This window comes from Clinocottus analis, unplaced genomic scaffold, assembly GCF_023055335.1.
Source record: "Clinocottus analis isolate CAN_PGR_092001 unplaced genomic scaffold, fCliAna1.0.p SCAF_166, whole genome shotgun sequence".
Lineage (NCBI taxonomy): Eukaryota > Metazoa > Chordata > Actinopteri > Perciformes > Cottidae > Clinocottus > Clinocottus analis.
The window spans coordinates 5001-25037 of NW_027175894.1; the positions used below are offsets into that span (position 1 = coordinate 5001).

The 20037-nt window shown below is 46.9% G+C and overlaps 1 protein-coding gene across 1 annotated transcript in view; it reads left to right on the forward strand.

The window, feature by feature from the left end:
- LOC137787306 (AF4/FMR2 family member 2-like) overlaps positions 1-18629 on the forward strand; it is a gene marked incomplete at both ends in the record, with an annotated part of 23140 nt that extends 4511 nt beyond the window's left edge. Inside the window, one exon of the mRNA XM_068579631.1 lies at positions 18506-18629. Within this exon, the coding sequence (XP_068435732.1) occupies positions 18506-18629 (124 nt within the window). The remainder of the gene's footprint in view (positions 1-18505) is intronic.
- Between the last annotated feature and the right edge of the window lie 1408 nt (positions 18630-20037).

A 20037-nucleotide genomic window follows, 5' to 3' on the forward strand; every position in this document is an offset into this window, starting at 1 on the left:
GCTTGTTGAGTCATCACATTGACTCTCCTCGCCACGGCCATCAGAGGAATAGTTACGTCTGGAGCTGCACAAGGCTTACAGGCCTGCTTCTTCAAACAGCAATTCAACAGTTTTTATTGGTGATTTCAATGCAGCACTAATCAATATTTCCATAATAATGTGTGTCAGACTGCGTGGAGGAGTGTAGCCTGCACAGAGGAACACACGCAGGAATTCTTTAAAGCAACAGCGGCCGAACAAAGCAGCTGGCCGGCGGCTAAACAGTCCGATATTGTCCTTCAGGAGGCGGTGGAGACCAAAGCTGAAAGGCATCACTCACCACTCCAAACGAAGGCTGATGTTTCTTTCCGTCCTGCTGAACTGTGTAATTCTCATCCCATTGGCTCAAGTCAAGTAATATACAAAAATATCTTGAAAAATGTTGTTCAAAAAGAATCTCCTTGAATCCCGGCAGCGGCAGGGCGAAGTGGTCACGAGGGAGAGGTTTCTCTTGACTGGATGAAGTGTCTGCGGCGGTGAAGTATCTGAATTAACATGAGGCCAATTCACATGAAAACACTGTGTGTTCTCAGGAGCTGAGGATCCCAATGACTTACTTTCTTACTGCAGTCAACAAATGCTTTAGGAAGCTTTTCCCTGTTTGTTCATTCATTATCGTCGCGGCGCAGACGGATGGCCGGGCGTTCGCCGGGGAATAACGCCAACAAACAATGTGCCAGAGAGCTGGGTGTGTAAAAAAATATGTTGTGTAGAAATACCTTCTCTGAGGAAATAAGAGAAGAGGCGACGAGGAGGAGGAAGAAGAGGAAGAGGAGGACGACGAGGAAGAGGAGGAAGAGGAAGAGGAGGAGGAGGAAGGGGGTAAAAAATATTCTCTCACTTCCAGCAGAACGAGAAGAGAGTTATGAGGAGTCTGCCAATGCAGCAAACAGCTGGTCTCATTTGCATAATACCCATCAGGCCTCTCTTTCCCTCCGGCTGCTTGTCAACTCACGACCGAGACGTAACACGAGTGTGTGTGTGTACACACACACGCACACGCACGCACGCACGCACGCACACACACACACACGCACGCACACACACACACGCACGCACACACACACACACACACACGGCGCCTGCCAATACGTTGCTATAGGCAGCAGGTATCTGGTGCCGTGTGGACCTCAGAAAGCTTGTGAACGCGTTCTTTACTCGAGTTCAGAGGGTCCACGCACGGCCTCTGCAGAGAGATGAAATGATTTAGCTTCCACGCTGATAATAAAATGATCGTAAAACGGCCTTCTAGAAAACAAAAGGACTCGGACGGACGGAGAGAGGGAGAGGGCGCTCGGGGGAAGAAATGCAGCGCAGCCGAATGGCGTGAAAGGAGGGGAGGTCTCCCATCAGCAGGGTGCTGCCGGGTGCCATCGCAGCACCGGGCGCCATCGCAGCACCGGGCGCCATCGCAGCACCGGGCGCCATCGCAGCACCGGGCGCCATCGCAGCACCGGGCGCCATCGCAGCACCGGGCGCCATCGCAGCACCGGGTGCAGCCGGCTCGGCCTCCAGGAGTCCTCAGGTTCAGCTCTGAGGCGAGCTCGGCTGAGCGACGTCATGTTGCGTGAAGACGCGCTCAGCGACCAAAGGAAAGAAGAGATTGCTCCGTCCTAAGAGAGCACACACACACACAGTGTGGTGGGTTTTGATGAAGGTAGATTTGTGTCTTTATTACGCAAACAAAAACACGTTTTGAGAGCAAATTCCTCATTTGTAAGTTCATTTATTTGATTTTGTCATACTTGCATAGCTAACTTTAGCTAACATAGTCACACATCAGGTGCATGTGACGTTAGCCCACTGTGCGCTAACGCTACACGCATCAGGTGCATGTGACGTTAGCCCACTGTGCGCTAACGCTACACGCATCAGGTGCATGTGACGTTAGCCCACTGTGCGCTAACGCTACACGCATCAGGTGCATGTGACGTTAGCCCACTGTGCGCTAATGCAGGCTCAAACTCAAACCCACCAATCAGCAGCGTATGCTCCGCCCACTACATCCACACTCAAGTTTTTTAATTTGCAGCCAAACATTCTAGTTTCATTAGCAAAACCAACAAATAATTTACTTACAAAGGAGAAATTTGCTCTCAAAAAATGATTTTTCTTTTGCGTAATAAAGACACAACTCTACCTTCATGTGTGTCATGGCGGCTGTGTGGCGATGCGGCGGCGCTGGTTGGAACAGGACATGATTGGAGACGAGCCGTCGGCCCTCTGGGATTAGCGTTACAGCTCCGTTGGCCGGATTAGCCGCGATGATCGGCATTGATCTCCGCCGTCTCCTTCAAGAGGCCGGCGGCGTCATCGGCCCTCCAGAGGTCGTCGCCTCAGTGAATCTTCCCTTCACACCTCCTGAAGCAGACGCCTCTCTCCCATGAGGCCGCGCTCCGGCGGCGGACATGAGGTCGTGGTTTCTGAGCCGGGGCGGCCGCTGAGCGCTCGGCAGGCGCTCTGCGTGTCGCAGTCAACCCCCGGCTCGTCTGCGGCGGCCTCCGCCCCCGTCTGCCGGACGGAGTCGGGGGCCATTTTAAGTGGCGGCGGCGGCGGCGGCGTGGAGCCGGGGATCACGCTGTCAAGGATTTAATTCATAGTTTCAAAGTTCGTGACATTTGAATAAAAGAATTACGAGCGGCGGCGGAGGAAGAGTTCAGATCCTTTTAAAGTAAGAGCATCAATTTCACAGCGTCGTGAATTATGAGTAAAAATCCTGCGTTTGAATATTTAACTTTATTAAACTCACAGCCAAATGCACCTAAAAGTATCTGTTGTGCAGAACGGCTCCTTTTACAGTAAACTAGTAAATGGCGTTATTGTTATTGTTATTGACTCAACGTATAAGCAGCTTTTTAGGGTCCAGCTGATTTTAACAGTTTTCATATGATGCCAAATAAAGTGACTGTTTTTATTGTTCCATTGTTCCAGTAAATCTGTGCACCTACGAGGCCTGAAGTACTTTATCACAGTACTTTGTCATAGTACTTTATCACAGTACTTTATCACAGTACTTTGTCATGGTACTTTATCACAGTACATTTTTCAGGATGTATTCCTCAGAACGTTTCCTGAGCTTCGGATGCGTGTGATGTTTATTTACATTTCATCTATTAATCAAATTAATGGTTATTTTTTTCCCGAGTCAACGAACCTAATGACTAATTTATTCATTATTCTAATGATTCAATTATATTTTCCTGATTGATTGAAAAAATGAATAACAACAACATTATGGCCTTTAAGCTGAACAGAAAATGTAAAACAAACAAAACACTAACGTTAGAGGACGCATAGTGCAACGTTATGTTACCATGACGGCATGGTTGTATAGAAGTCCATGCGTCATGTGTTGAAGCTGCATTCTCTCTCCTGACCACCAGGGGGCGACTCCTCTGGTTGTATAGAAGTCTATATAAATGTCTCTACTTCTCTCGTCGGTGGGTCCGGCGCTGACGGGTTTGACGACGGCCGCACTGTTTCAAACGCAACGGCATTTATTCCCCCGCTCATCCTCGTTAGTGCTTCGACTTCTCCTCCAGTAAAACATCATGAATAACAAGCAACTTCATCTCGCGGCGATAAAAAACTCAGCCGAAACGGCTAATAAGATATCCGACGATTCCATAACAGCTCGTGTCTGGCGCTCATAAAAATATGGTAATAAAAATCTTTATTACTCTTGGCGTTACAAAACAATACACGGTGAACCCCGACTGCTCGCTCTTTAGTGTTATTCATTAGGTTCTGATACAGGCCAGTGGCTGCTCCAGTGTGTGTGTGTGTGTGTGTGTGTCTGTGTGTGTGTGTGTCTGTGTGTGTGTATGTCTGTGTCTGTGTGTGTGTGTGTGTGTGTGTGTGTGTGTGTGTGTGTGTGTGTGTGTGTGTGTGATAGGGCCTTTTAATAAAAAAATGCCCCGCTGGGCTCTGCGTTGCCAGTTTGCCAATCAGAGCATAGCCGCGATATGCAAATCACAAACACACACACACACACACACACACAGACGTAAACACACACACACACACAGACGTAAACACACACACACACACACACACACACACACACACACACACACACACACACAGTGGGAGAAGGGGTGTTTTGATCTACCAGGGCTATTACAGACATTTTAAAATCCTATGAATATATAAGAGAGAGAGAGAGAGAGAGAGAGAGAGAGAGAGAGAGAGAGAGAGAGATAAAAAGAGAGAGAGATAAAAAGAGAGAGAGAGAGAGAGAAAGAGAAAGAGAGAGAGATAAAAAGAGCGAGAAAGAGAGAGAGATAAAAAAAGAGAGCGAGAAAGAGATAGAGAGAGAGAGACAAAGAGAGAGAAAGAGAGCGAGAGAGAGAGAGAGACAAAGAGAGAGAGAGAGAGAGACAGAGAGAGAGAGAGAGAGAGTAAAGTTGAGAGGAAAGCAGGTGTCTTTCTTGCGTTGTCGATCTCCGGGAGCAGAAGCTTCAGAGATCACAGAACACTAAACGCTTCCTCGTGGATCTCTGACCAGTTTTATTTATTGATTTATTGATTTAATAAATTCATGTTTTTTATGGGGTTTGTTTCTTGATATTTTATCTTACAGAGTCTGAATGACAGAGATTCATGAAACGCTTCAGTGTTCAGGACGCGTGATTGGCTGACTGACACGTCGTCACGGTGACGACATGACCACATGACCACATGAACACATGAACACATGACCACATGACCACATGAACACATGACCATATGAACACATGACCACATGACCACATGACCACATGAACACATGACCATATGAACACATGAACACATGACCACATGAACACATGAACACATGACCATATGACCACATGAACACATGAACACATGACCACATGAACACATGAACACATGACCACATGACCACATGACCATATGACCACATGAACACATGAACACATGAACACATGAACACATGACCACATGACCACATGAACACATGAACACATGACCACATGACCACATGAACACATGACCATATGAACACATGACCACATGACCACATGACCACATGAACACATGACCATATGAACACATGAACACATGACCACATGAACACATGACCACATGACCACATGAACACATGAACACATGACCATATGACCACATGAAGACATGAACACATGACCACATGACCACATGAACACATGACCACATGAACACATGACCACATGAACACATGACCATATGAACACATGACCACATGACCACATGACCACATGAACACATGACCATATGAACACATGAACACATGACCACATGAACACATGACCACATGACCACATGAACACATGACCACATGACCACATGAACACATGAACACATGACCATATGACCACATGAACACATGAACACATGACCACATGACCACATGAACACATGACCACATGACCACATGAACACATGAACACATGACCATATGACCACATGAACACATGAACACATGACCACATGAACACATGAACACATGACCACATGACCACATGACCATATTACCACATGAACACATGAACACATGACCACATGAACACATGACCACATGACCACATGACCACATGAACACATGAACACATGACCATATAACCACATGAACACATGAACACATGAACACATGACCACATGAACACATGACCACATGAACACATGAACACATGACCATATGACCACATGAACACATGAACACATGACCACATGACCACATGAATACATGACCACATGACCACATGAACACATGACCACATGACCACATGAACACATGACCACATGAACACATGAACACATGACCATATGAACACATGAACACATGAACACATGACCACATGACCACATGAACACATGAACACATGACCAGATGACCACATGAACACATGACCACATGAACACATGAACACATGACCACATGAACACATGAACACATGACCATATGGCCACATGACCACATGACCACATGAACACATGACCACATGACCACATGAACACATGACTACATGAACACATGACCACATGAACACATGAACACATAAACACATGACCATATGGCCACATGACCACTTGACCACATGAACACATGACCACATGAACACATGAATACATGACCACATGAACACATGAACACATGACCACATGAACACATGACCACATGACCACATGAACACATGACCACATGAACACATGACCACATGAATAAATGGCCACATGACCACATGAACACATGACCACATGACCACATGAACACATGAACACAGAAACACATGACCACATGAACACATGACCACATGACCACATGAACACATGACCACATGACCACATGACCACATGAACACATGAACACATGACCATATGGCCACATGAACACATGACCATATGAACACATGACCACATGACCACATGACCACATGAACACATGAACACATGACCATATGGCCACATGACCACATGACCACATGAACACATGACCACATGACCACATGAACACATGACCACATGAACACATGACCACATGAACACATGAACACATAAACACATGACCATATGGCCACATGACCACTTGACCACATGAACACATGACCACATGAACACATGAATACATGACCACATGAACACATGAACACATGACCACATGAACACATGACCACATGACCACATGAACACATGACCACATGAACACATGACCACATGAATAAATGGCCACATGACCACATGAACACATGACCACATGACCACATGAACACATGAACACAGAAACACATGACCACATGAACACATGACCACATGAACACATGAAAATAGGAACATGATGGCTGACGGGGATGAGATGAATTATTAGACTGAAGGAACCAAAACATCAGCTGCTAGAAAAAATGTCTGTTCTTCTTCAGAGTAGAGGAGAAAGGAAAGGAGAAGAGGAGAGGAGGAGAGGAGAGGAAAAAGGAAAGGAGAAGAGGAGAGGAGAAAGGAAAGGAGAAGAGGAGAGGAGGAGAGGAGAAGAGGAGAGGGAAAAGGAAAGGAGAAGAGGAGAGGAGAAAGGAAAGGAGAAGAGGAGAGGAGGAGAGGAGAAGAGGAGAGGAAAAAGGAAAGGAGAAGATGAGAGGAGGAGAGGAGAGGAAAAGAGGAGAGGAGGAGAGGAGGAGAGGAGAGGAAAAAGGAAAGGAGAAGAGGAGAGGCAGCTAATAGGGTGATTAGGTGGGAGGAGAGCTGCAGTGGAGAAAAAGAGCTGGTGTTGGATTATTTTCTCCTCTTAAGAGCTTACAGAGAAGCAGCCGGTGTTTTACACCTCAGCCCTTAAGACCCCAAATCCCCCGATTTAGACTTAAACTGCATGGAGAGGGAGGAGAGGAGGAAGAAGGGAGGATGAGTGAGAGAGGAAATAAAAGGGAAGTAGAGGAGCAGCAGAGAAGAGAGAAGGAGGAAGTAATAGAAGAAGAATGAAGAGACCAGGAAGTTGCTGCCATGCTGGCAGCAAACGCTCCACTGTTGAGCAAAGTCCTGGAGGAACCCCAATGAAGAACAATGAGCATCGTATGGGACGACGTGTCCTGACTTTAAAGATGTCTAGTTGTGTATGTTGTGTATGTTGCGTATGTTGTGTATGTTGTGTACGTGGAGCGCTGGCAGTACACACACTAACAGGAGTGTGTCCTCATCTACAGGAAACGTCCCGTCAGAGACGTTAGTTTGACACCATCGATGAGGTGGACAAAAGGGATCCATTCAGTCCTCTGGCAATATGGAAGTGTGTGTGTGTGTGTGTGTGTGTGTGTGTGTGTGTGTGTGTGTGTGTGTGTATCTGTGTGTGTGTGTGTGTGTGTGTGTGTGTGGATGAAGACGCGACTGTGCAGACAGGACACACACATTTGATGCCCTATTGTCCTCCCACCAAGAGGCAGTTTTATTTAGTTGGTACACAGGCGTCATGCTGAGAACCACACACAGACGCACACACACACACACACACACACACACACACACACACACACACATACATACACACACACACCTGTCAGTCATGTCATTCTGTGTGTGTGTGTGTGTGTGTGTGTGTGTGTATTAATGAGGGGGTTCCTCTGCACGGTGGGTGTATGAGGAGGCGTTGTGTTAGCACTTCATCACAGCAGAGTCTTCTCGTCGAGTGATGCAGACGTCGTCCGAGCCGTGACTCCAGCTCCCAGCAGGCTTTGCGCCCAGAGCCGTGACTCCAGCTCCCAGCAGGCTTTGCGCCCAGAGCCGTGACTCCAGCTCCCAGCAGGCTTTGCGCCCAGAGCCGCATGTGTGATGAAGCAAAATAAAAAAGACGGGGATTTTTTTAAAAAGCTTGGCTGGTCGCTGCGTGTTCAGACGTGTCCGTGACAGAGAGAGACGTTATGAAACGTGAATATTGTAGACGGGAAAGATTACAGCTGAAAAAAACTGCTGGAAAACAAGAAAGACTTCGTTTACTGACAAGAAAAATAATGAATTCATAGATTTTTTCCCACAAATGAATCAAAAAGAACCAATAAGAGTGTCGATAAGGAACCGAACCGATAAGCAGTTTAAGAGTTCTAGTATCAATATTATACAAGTGATATTGATCCCATACCATCCTTGTTTATGGGTTATCATCTCTAGTTATTGGTTATCATCTCTAGTTATTGGTTATCATCTCTAGTTATTGGTTATCATCTCTAGTTATGGGACACCATCTCTAGTTATTGGTTATCATCTCTAGTTATTGGTTATCATCTCTAGTTATTGGTTATCATCTCTAGTTATTGGTTACCATCTCTAGTTATTGGTTATCATCTCTAGTTATTGGTTACCATCTCTAGTTATTGGTTATCATCTCTAGTTATTGGTTATCATCTCTAGTTATTGGTTATCATCTCTAGTTATGGGACACCATCTCTAGTTATTGGTTATCATCTCTAGTTATTGGTTATCATCTCTAGTTATTGGTTACCATCTCTAGTTATTGGTTATCATCTCTAGTTATTGGTTATCATCTCTAGTTATTGGTTACCATCTCTAGTTATTGGTTATCATCTCTAGTTATTGGTTACCATCTCTAGTTATTGGTTATCATCTCTAGTTATGGGACACCATCTCTAGTGATGCGAGTCCCATTCCTGGGTGTTTTGCAGAGGGAACTAACAATGAGTCAAGTGTCACATTTACGTTTAATGTATTGCACGCCAGCAGATGACGTGTGGCGCTGCTGCAGCAGGTGTTGGTCTCTGGAGAAGGATGAACGTCACCTCCATCACTCTCGTGGCGAGAGGAACCGTAATACGAACATGAGTCCTGCAACGCTCTGCTCAACTGGAACACAGGTCTGATGCTCCGGAATAATAATAACGCCCGTGTGGGCGAGCGAGGCCTTTAACTCGACCAGAGACACTTCCTGTCGCCGTGAATCATAGAAGGATTTGTTACAGGCAAAACAAGAGTCACCACAAACATTTTGGGAAGTTGTCTGCGTGGCGGCGAGGACAAACGGTTCCTCGAGAAAAAGCCGACGGTCTGGAATGAGAAAGTGTTTGTTCAGAGGAGAAGAGCCAGAGAAAGACGGCGTAATGCGGCCGAGCGGCGAGGCGCTGGTCCGGGCGCTGCATTGCAGCTCGAGGTGGGAGAAATGAAGAGAAAATGATTCAATGGAAGGTCAGCGTCAGTTATTGTTGCAGCTGGAGGAGCTGATGTGCCGCCGCGCTGCTTTCACACGTGTGAATGTTTGTGTCTTTTGTTCTCTCAGCGAATCGATGTGCGGAGGCCGAGAGGAGGAGAGGAAAAAAAGGTTTCTATTGAGACGGGTTGGACGTTACAATCGCAAAAAAGCTGTTTTAAAGTGAGATTTGCTCTTTTAACCTCTTCATAAAAAATGAAGTACAAAGAAAAGACGAGCTTTTTAAAGCACTGCAAGGAAAAGTTAAGAAATATGTTCTTCTGCTTAAAATAGCGACGCAGCGTTCGAGCTAACAGCTGATCAATTTCAAGGAGAAAAGTTTCCTAATTCTCGTGGCTCCAGAAGACGGACGACGCCGAGGTCCCTGCTAATCCAGATTGAAGTGTTTAGCTTGGCTAGCCGGCTCCAGGATGTGATCCATCAGAAAACAAGGCTAATGCTTTCAGCTAAACCACTCCTGGTGCAATTATATGGTCCAGTGGCATTGATCATAGCTCCTCTTCTTCAATCTATTCTCCTCTGGCCCTCTCGCCCCTTTAATGGCCAAGTCAGTGTTAAATGTTTGATAAATGAGTTTTGAGACCGCTTTCCCATGGATTTATTAAAATTCTATATAAAAACCTTCTTTTCTCTCTTTCTCGCTCTGTGTGTGTGTGTGTGTGTGTGTGTGTGTGTGTGTGTGTGTGTGTGTGTGTGTGCGCTAGTGGTTGAAAGTGACAGAAAAAGGTAGATTATTATACTCTCTGTGTGTGTTTCAAATACTCTGGCTGTTATCTCGGCTGTTTCTGTGTCTGCCATGTGACGAATGTAAGTTCAATACTCCATTTAACTTTGTTTTAGTCGCTAACTCTGGAGAATTTGTTTCGTTAGCCGTAAGCTCGCTGCTAGCTTTCTCTCCCTGCCTTTCGGTGCTAAAGCGGTAGCTTAAAGCGGTAGCTTAAAGCGGTAGCTTAAAGCGGTAGCTTAAAGCGGTAGCTTAAAGCGGTAGCTTAAAGTGAGTTCATTGAAGCTTTTCAGCTGAAAACTGTTGCCCGCCGCTGCCTGAAAACATATTTGAAGAGCGAGGCGAGACTGTCCAGCATATCTGCTGTAAAACAGTAGCTCCTGGCTAAAATAGGACAGCTCATGTCGCAGCTGCAAAAACCAGAGCAGAGTTGAGGAGCTGAACTGTGTGTGACTCTTTCATCTGCAGGAATGCAGTGAAACAAGAGTAAGTGAAACTTCTCAAAACGTATAACTTAGCTCAGTTGGACGGTTTGAATGCTGAGCAAAGGGAATGAAAGGAAGAACTAGAAGCTAGCATTCTTCCCCAGAAGACACAAAAACATCCCACTTTTGTTTGACCTTAAAGCGACCCGACTCTTTGCAAAGCGGGCAGCGAGCACAATCTGAAAGTAAAGCATCGGACACGCACAACAAAGACACACGTGCACACAAAAGCAGGCGCCCGCGCGCACACACATGCTAGCTCGTTGAAGGCCAATTAGCGCCGGGTGGAAACGACGGGGCTTTTTTTTCAAGCAATGTTTCAATGACGCCATTTAATTGGATGGTAAATCAACTCCTTATCTGCCTCTCCACAGCTTGGTGTGGAGAGAATGAGATGGAGGGAGGGAGGGAGGGAGAGAGAGAGAGAGAGAGAGAGAGAGAGAGAGAGAGAGAGAGAGAGAGAGAGAGAGAGGAAGGAAGGAGAGAGGAAGGGAGAGAGAGAGAGAGAGAGAGAGAGAGAGAGAGAGAGAGAGGAAGGAAGGAGAGAGGAAGGGAGAGAGAGAGAGAGAGAGAGAGAGAGAGAGAGAGAGGAAGGAAGGAGAGAGGAAGGGAGAGAGAGAGAGAGAGAGAGAGAGAGAGAGAGAGAGAGAGAGGAAGGAAGGAGAGAGGAAGGGAGAGAGAGAGAGAGAGAGAGAGAGAGAGAGAGAGAGGAAGGAAGGAGAGAGGAAGGGAGAGAGAGAGAGAGAGAGAGAGAGAGAGAGAGAGAGAGAGAGAGAGAGAGAGGAAGGAAGGAGAGAGGAAGGGAGAGAGAGAGAGAGAGAGAGAGAGAGAGAGAGAGAGAGGAAGGAAGGAGAGAGGAAGGGAGAGAGAGAGAGAGAGAGAGAGAGAGAGAGAGAGAGGGAGGGAGGGGGAAAAAAGGGATCAAGAGAGGGAGGGGGATAGTAAGGGAGCAAAGAGACGAAGAGAGGGAGAACCTGTGTGTGTGTGTGTGTGTGTGTGTGTGTGTGTGTGTGTGTGTGTGTGTGTGTGTGTGTGTGTGTGTGTGTGTGAGTCGACCTTTAACCTTTTGGAAACCGGGTGCGAAAATCCTCCCACGTCCATTTTAAGTCCCAGCATGCCCCTTTCAGACAATCTTTTGGCATAAAATACGTAATATTTTTCCATTTTTGAACCAAACGACACAGTTTTCTGACTGAAGCTCCTTCCTAACAGGACAAGACTTTGTTTTATTGTGATTGTTGTTGCAGGTTCTGGTTCTTTAGGTGCTAATCTTTCATAATAATAAATCTATTCATTATTGACGCTGCAGGAGGATTTTTTAGGGAATCTGGCTCATGTCATGCTGGATGTTCATAGTTAAAAGATGCTTTAAAAGAGTCATGCTTTTTTTCTCCACACAACACATTCTGACATGTGTGACATTAAATCAGCGTCTTCATGACTCTCTGAAGTGTCACAGTGAACCCGGTGACACTAGGACCCAGTTGCACGGCTTCCTGAGTGCAGAGGGAGAGATGGAGGCGCAGGAAGCAACCTGTCGCCATCCTCGGCGTCACATGACGCAGCGCGGCGCCGGCCTCTCGGCCCTCAGGCCTCCGCCGACGGGCCGGGTCTCCGGAGTCCAGCGGAGCGAGGAGAAGCGCTTTAGTGGCGGCGCCTCGAATGAAAGGAGGTGGAGGAGTTCACCCGCCAGACTTTCCAGTAGAAGCCGTCGCTCTTTCATGTGATGTGTGTGTGAGGGAAGTGTGTGTGAGGGAGGCCTACTTTTCTGTTTTACACATACTTGACAATCTTTAGATTATTAGGCAGGCCGACTCGTACACAAGCGCGCACGTATCGCTGTGCGCGCAGAATCCCACACACACAGCTGTTGAACCAACACACACACACACACACACTCACACACACACACACACACACACACACACGCTCACAGAGTCCTCTGAGGGCAGTGCTTATGATCTATCTCGCTGGTAATCCCAGTGACGGCGGTCACTCCAGCTCTGTAAACAGCTGAAATATGGATGATAAAAGGAGCAGATGAAACTGAATAAACGAGGAGCCGCGGACCAAAAAAAATAGAAAAAAATCCTTGAAGATTTCCAGAACCCTGCTGGACCTCTGGCTCCGAGCCGCCTCCCTCCAACACTTCAATCGCAGCTGAGCGGATGATGGACAGTTCTTGTTTTTGACTTTGACATTTTTATTTATTTGTTGTTGTTGTTTTTCACGACGGCAAAGCACGAGGACGACGCTTCGGTTACTTTTGGTGGCGTTTCGCCAGCAACAGGCAACATTTTCGCCTCGTTCCCGCGAGAAAAACATCCTGAGATGTGAAAGCGAGTCGGACAGCGAGGTTATGATTCTGTTTGACTTGGTCTTCTGCGTAATCTTTTCTATTTCGTTGCTCATTATCCTCTTTCTCTCTTTGCATGGCGTCTTCTCTTTCATCTTCTCCGCCTGCCAATCTCAAACCATCTTTTCCCGTGTTATCGTGGATATGAATAGACTGTATGTCTTCGGGGAAGCTTTCATTAATTCATATTTTGTCGTCCCACATGCTTCCACCGAGTCATTCATCTAGAGCGGCGTGTTTCTTCAGTCTCAAACATTTTACTATAATTACCTCCTTAATGATTTTTAATTCCAGGACAAAAGACACAAAACGCTGGTGGATGCAAACATGAAACAGACAACAGTCCATGAAGAGGAAGTGAGCGGGGGTTCAGACACCAGCGTGTTTGTTTGTGATGCTTTTTTGTTCATAGCTGACGTGACAAATTGATGTAATAAGCGCTCGTTTGTGTGATCGCGCTGCGATCGACCAATCAGAGGGCTGCGTTCGAGGTCTCGAAGCTCAACGGTGAATTCAACATCTTTAAGATCAGAGATGTGAGATGTGTGACGCTTTAATGCAGGACGACTCATGTGAAGATGAATGAAGACGTGTGCGGACTCTTCCTCTGGACGCTCTTCATCGCGGCCGTTAAAACTCGTCTTCATCGTGACCGTTAAAACTCATCTTCATCGCGGCCGTTAAAACTCGTCTTCATCGCGGCCGTTAAAACTCGTCTTCATCGCGGCCGTTAAAACTCGTCTTCATCGCGGCCGTTAAAACTCGTCTTCATCGCGGCCGTTAAAACTCGTCTTCATCGCGGCGCCGGCCTCCGACGGACTTCAGACGAGATTTATTTGCTTTGGAAGCGTTTAGAAATGTGAGGGATCAGTGTCAGAAAAGACTACGTAGTGAGGAAGACAAACACTACTGATCCCTGCGTCTGTCAATAAGCCTTTACCGTTTGGAAACAAAAGCAAAATCCTCCCGCGTCAATTTTAATCCCAGCATGCCCCATTCAGACAATTTTTTGGCATAACATACGTAATATTTTTCCATTTCTTAACCGAACGACACAGTTTTCTGACTGAAGCTCCTTCTAACAGGACAAGACTTTGTCTATTGTGATTGAGGGGGTCAGCGGGGGTCAGCAGGGGTCAGCAGAGGTCAGGGGGTCAGAGGGGGTCAGCAGGGGTCAGGGGGTCAGCGGGGGTCAGCAGAGGTCAGGTGGTCAGCGGGGGTCAGCAGGTCAGCGGGGGTCAGCAAGGGTCAGGGGGTCAGCGGGGGTCAGGGGGTCAGCAGGGGTCAGCGGGGTCAGCGGGGGTCAGCGGGGGTCAGCGGCCGCCTCCGGAGCGAGGGGGTTTATGTGTGCCAATCACCAGAAAAATATTCTGCCTCCCATCCCGGCGTTCTCGATTGTTTTCATCAGGATTTTCTGATGTTCACAGGCAGAACAATCGATTAATTGAGAAAGCAATCAGCATATTAATCAATAATGGAAGTAGTTGCAGCGCTGTGTGTGTGTGTGTGTGTGTGTGTGTGTGTGTGAGAGAGAGAGAGAGAGAGAGAGAGTCAGTGCGTTTATGTGTGTAGACGTCTATCTATCTGAGCAGCAATTTCAGAGAGAAAGGATTTCTGCCTCAGTAATTGCCTCAACTATATGCACTCTCTCTCTCTCTCTGTCTCTCTCTCTCTCTCTCTCTCTCTCTCTCTCTCTCTCTCTCTCTCTCTCTCTCTCGCTCTGTCTCTCTCTCTCTCTCTCTCTCTCTCTCTCTGTCTCTCTCTCTCTCTCTCTCTCTCTCTCTCTCTGTCTCTCTCTCTCTCTCTGTCTCTCTCTCTCTCTCTCTCTCTCTCTCTCTCTCTCTCTGTCTCTCTCTCTCTCTCTCTCTCTCTCTCTCTCTCTCTCTCTCTCTCTCTCTCTCCTGCAGACACTTCCTCTCCGGTCTTTGATTTTTTAAATTTCACATTCCCTCCATCTCTTAGTCCTTGACATTAACGTGATCTCACAGTCAGACACACACACACACACACACACACACACACACACACACAGACGCACGCACGCACGCACGCACGCACGCACGGAGGAAGAGGAGGAGGAGGAAAAAAAGCAGCAGGAGGAGGAGGATCGTTTCAAATACTTGTGACCATTCGATGTCCTCGAGGTTCAACGTGTGACGGTCTGGCTTTGTTTGCAGATCTCAACAGATCTTGAACGCACGAGAAAATTCAAGTTCATCCGTTTTTCAGATAATTGAGAAACCAACAGATTACCTTGAACCAGCCGAGTCATTAACGACCAGATTATGTTGAATTTACAGTTCGTCATGAACAACTCGCTCAACAGGAGTTCAACAAAATGATTCAGAGAATATCTGTTAACATTTAAAGAGAGAAAAACAGAGATGAAGTGAAAGTATTATGTACAGTCACATCATGACTTTGGACAATTTATTCAATTTTGTATTATTAAAAAATCTAAAGTAAATTAAACATCATGTGTGGAGCTAGAGTGACAATTCCCTCCTCAGTTCATATTGTACCAGGACTGTACGATCTAAAAATAAAAATAAACTGTAAACATAATCAAATGTCATTAAAACTGTTGGAACCGGCCACCATAACTGTCACGTTGGTTGTCGGCCTTAAGTCAACGTACAACTTGCCGAGCTCAGTTTTAGCAGCGAGAAAACATGAAAACCAGAGATTGAGCTTCAGTGGCTCTAACATCAGATGTTAGAGCGACTGAAGATGTCCAGCCTCACCTCTTTACCCGCCCAGAGGGGTTGGCGATTAAAGGTGCTTTCTGAGAGCGTCGGCATCTTTGTTTGTACCGTGCCACTGTGTTGCAGCTTCAGCGTGATTGACAACGTGTTCAGAACCAAAAGATTCTGTCCAGATCGTACAGATTTTCTCGGTGTTGGTTGGTTGAACGCAGCTAAATGTTTCTCTGGAAAGCGAACGTCTTCGTCCTCCCACTCCGGTTTCCTGTTGACTCGCAGTCTCTCATTAATACAATGTTGATGGAGAGAGTAATGAGCCTCATGGCGAGGAAACAGATGGAGGCTTTGTTGTTGAGTTTACCACACACACACACACACACACACCACACACACAAACACACACAAACACACACACACACACACAGATCCAGCTGAAATCACTTATTATTGCTTTGTTTTGTTAAAGGTCAGTGATTTAAGGCTGGGGATGATGTCACCTCCTCGTCGTGGTTGCTAATTGTTCCTGTGCCCACGTTGGTGACGTTGGTGGCGTTGGTGACGTTGGTGACGTTGGTGGCGTTGGTGGCGGTTGGTGGCGTTGGTGACGTGGTGGCGTTGGTGACGTTGGTGGCGTTGGTGACGTTGGTGGCGTTGTGACGGTTGGTGGCGTTGGTGACGTTGGTGGCGTTGATGGCGTTGGTGATGTTGGTGGCGTTGGTGACGTTGGTGGCGTTGGTGGCGTTGGTGACGTTGGTGGCGTTGGTGGCGTTGGTGACGTTGGTGGCGTTGGTGACGTTGGTGGCGTTGGTGACGTTGGTGGCGTTGGTGACGTTGGTGGCGTTGATGACGTTGGTGGCGTTGGTGGCGTTGGTGATGTGGTGGCGTTGGTGGCGTTGGTGACGTTGTGGCGTTGGTGACGTTGGTGGCCACTCTTGAGTTTCCCTTTGGGGATCAATAAAGTAATTATCTATCTATCTATCTATCTATCTATCTATCTACCGCCACCACCGCCACTTAGTGGCGGTGGTGGCGTTGGTGACGGAGGTCATGGTGCTGTAATCTGGTTCAGGACACGAGAACGGCGTCGTCTCCCCGCCGTCCTCCCAGCTGTTCCACATTGTTCTCTCTTTTAATGAGCTTGTTTGTGGATTGATCTCGGTCAGCCCGTTGCTTTTATTTCGCTTTAATTATTTTTTTGGAAGCGATAATTTGGCAGTGGACCTCTTTTCCTCTTTCTTGTTGAAGGTTTTTTTTAAGCTCTCGGAGTCATGGGTTTCAGCGCGGCAGTAACTTTTGTTTGTATGGACTACATAGAAGAAACAAATCTGTCGTCTGCATGAGAGCGAATCGGCCCTCTGGCCGACCTGACGCAGAGAAAAAGACTTCCAGCTGCAGAAAACTCTTTGTATTAATCTGTTATTTGACCGTCCAGCTTTTGTTGTTTGGCACTGGTGTTTTTTCTTTTGGGCACACCTTCCATGAGCGTTTTATAAACTGTGTTGTTGGCATCTGGTGTCACTTCAGTGTCCAGACCAGATCCTCCTGTTCATAGCAGCCATTTTATTGAATCACGTGTTAACACAGGATTAGCAGCGCGCTGCAGCCACTGAACTGCTACATTCACTCAGAGTGGTTCGTATGTTTAAGCCTCCTTCGTCTTCCTCTCTCCTGAAGTAAAACAAGCTGGTCCCATGGATCGTGGAGCTGAAATGGCCCCGTGGTTAACATGGCAGGCCAAACCACAGGCACTTTATGGCTTTTCTTCTCTCCCTTTATTTAAAAAAAACTATGCCTCAGCTTTTTAATGTCCATCCATTGCTTTCCATCGTCCACATGTACCGAGCAGTGTTTATAAATCACAGTGAGGATACTCTGCGTGGAGCATCTGGAGTAAACACAATTCTATTCCGAGGGATAGTTTGGAGTGTGTTTTTACAAATAACAATTGGGAAATGTAACGCAGTGTTAATCTGCTCTAAAACGCCTTTGTTAGCCTGCCCTGCTAACTAGCTTGCTGCATAGCCTGCAGTTGTAGCTAGCTGTCGTTCTCACGGCACAGGGAGCACATGATGAGCTAACTAGGTTACATAGTTAGCGAGGTAACATTATAATAAAATCTCTTTACCAACCCTCTGTGGTCAAAAAACAAACATGGGAGCTAAGCTAAGAGTTCATGCTAACGTTAAACGCAGTGTTAATCTGTTCTAAAATGCGGTCGTTAGTGTGCCCTGCTAACTAGCTTGCTGAATAGCCTGCAGTTGTAGCTGGCTGTCGTTCTCACGGCACAAGGAGCACGTAATGAACGTTAGCTATGTTAGCTACGTTTAGCTACGTTAGCTACGTTAGCGCGCTCTAGTCTCTGTCCGGTAGCAGTACAAAGCACAATGGAGTAAAAAAAAATGAATATTTTAATATTTAACTGATCTTTATGAAGATGTGCGCATGAATCTGTTTCTCTGTTTCACGTGTGATGTGATGTCGCGTTGACGTCGGTCTCTCGCTCCCCTTTGTTTTCTCCAGGTCAGCCTCCCAAATGACTCAGCTGTGTGGAAGAGATCTTGCGGGTATGTTGCTCGAGCACACACACACACACACACACACACACACACACACACACACACACACACACACACACACACACAGGGTAATTGCACTGATTATCAGCTGTTTTCTGTTTGCACCGAGACCTCCGTCTCCCTCCAGAGAGTCTGATTGTAGGAAAGAAAGGACAGAGGAGAGAGAGAGGACAGAGGACAGAGGAGAGGACAGAGGAGAGGACAGAGGACAGAGGAGAGGACTAAGGACAGAGGAGAGGACAGAGGAGAGAGGAGAGGACGAAGGACAGAGGAGAGAGGAGAGGAGAGGACAGAGGAGAGGACAGAGGAGAGGAGAGGACAGAGAGAGAGGAGAGGAATAAGGATAGAGGAGAGGACAGAGGAGAGAGGAGAGGACTAAGGACAGAGGACAGAGGAGTGGAGAGGACTAAGGACAGAGGACAGAGGAGTGGAGAGGACTAAGGACAGAGGACAGAGGAGTGGAGAGGACTAAGGACAGAGAAGAGAGGAGAGGAGAGGAGAGGACAGGACAGAGGAGAGGACAGAGGACTGAGGAGAGAGGAGAGGAGAGGACTAAGGACAGAGGAGAGAGGAGAGGAGAGGACAGGACAGAGGAGAGGACAGAGGACAGAGGAGAGGAGATCTGTTGGCTCAGGTCAATGATTATGCAAGTTTGTGTTTTTGCAGGATGACTTCATGCAGGAGTCTTTCTTTCCCCCACAATTTTCTCCTCTCCCCACCTTTCATCCCTTTCCTTCTCTCTGTCTTTTCCTGCCTGCACGTCATCAAAAGCAGCACATTTTCTTCCACACATTTTCTTTGCTGGCGTTGTTTCTGCAGGGCGACGTCCAAACAGAGATGTTTCCCCACACAGACCTTCTCCGTCTGCTTCACGTCGAGTTATCTCCTTTTCTTTCCTCTCCGTATTAGTCTCTATCTCCTTTCATCCCTCCCCTTCTTCGTCTGTCATTCAGCGCTCTCCTTTCACAGATCAATATGCTGGTCAACAGGCTGTGTGACAGATAGCGCTCTGTGAGCCGCATGAAAAGCCTTTGTCAATAATATCAGCTCATTGAACTCGCCGTGTGGCTTTTCAGGGGTTTTTCTTCAGCCGTGTCAAGTGGAAAGATGGAGGAGAGTTCAGAATGTGAGGTGAATCGGAGCGACGGCCCATTTTTCATTTTGATGTTGTTTCCCTTTCCCTGCGAAGCTCCAAGTCGGTCGTCACAGGAAACGTTGTTGTTCTGGACGTTTTCAGTCTTGGGAGTCTTGAGAGGAGCAAAGCTCGGCTCCTCCGCTGGGTGTGGACCACTTCCACCAGCGTTTGATACGAGAAGACGACCCATAGATGAACTCAGCTCTGGTTGTATTTAAAATACATATGGCAACGATGCAGTAGTAGCATGGTAAACTCTGCTAACTCATATATAACAGGTTTAAAGGGGCAGTTCAACCCAATCACTGAGATCTGTTAAAATCACAAATACAGATTTGTCT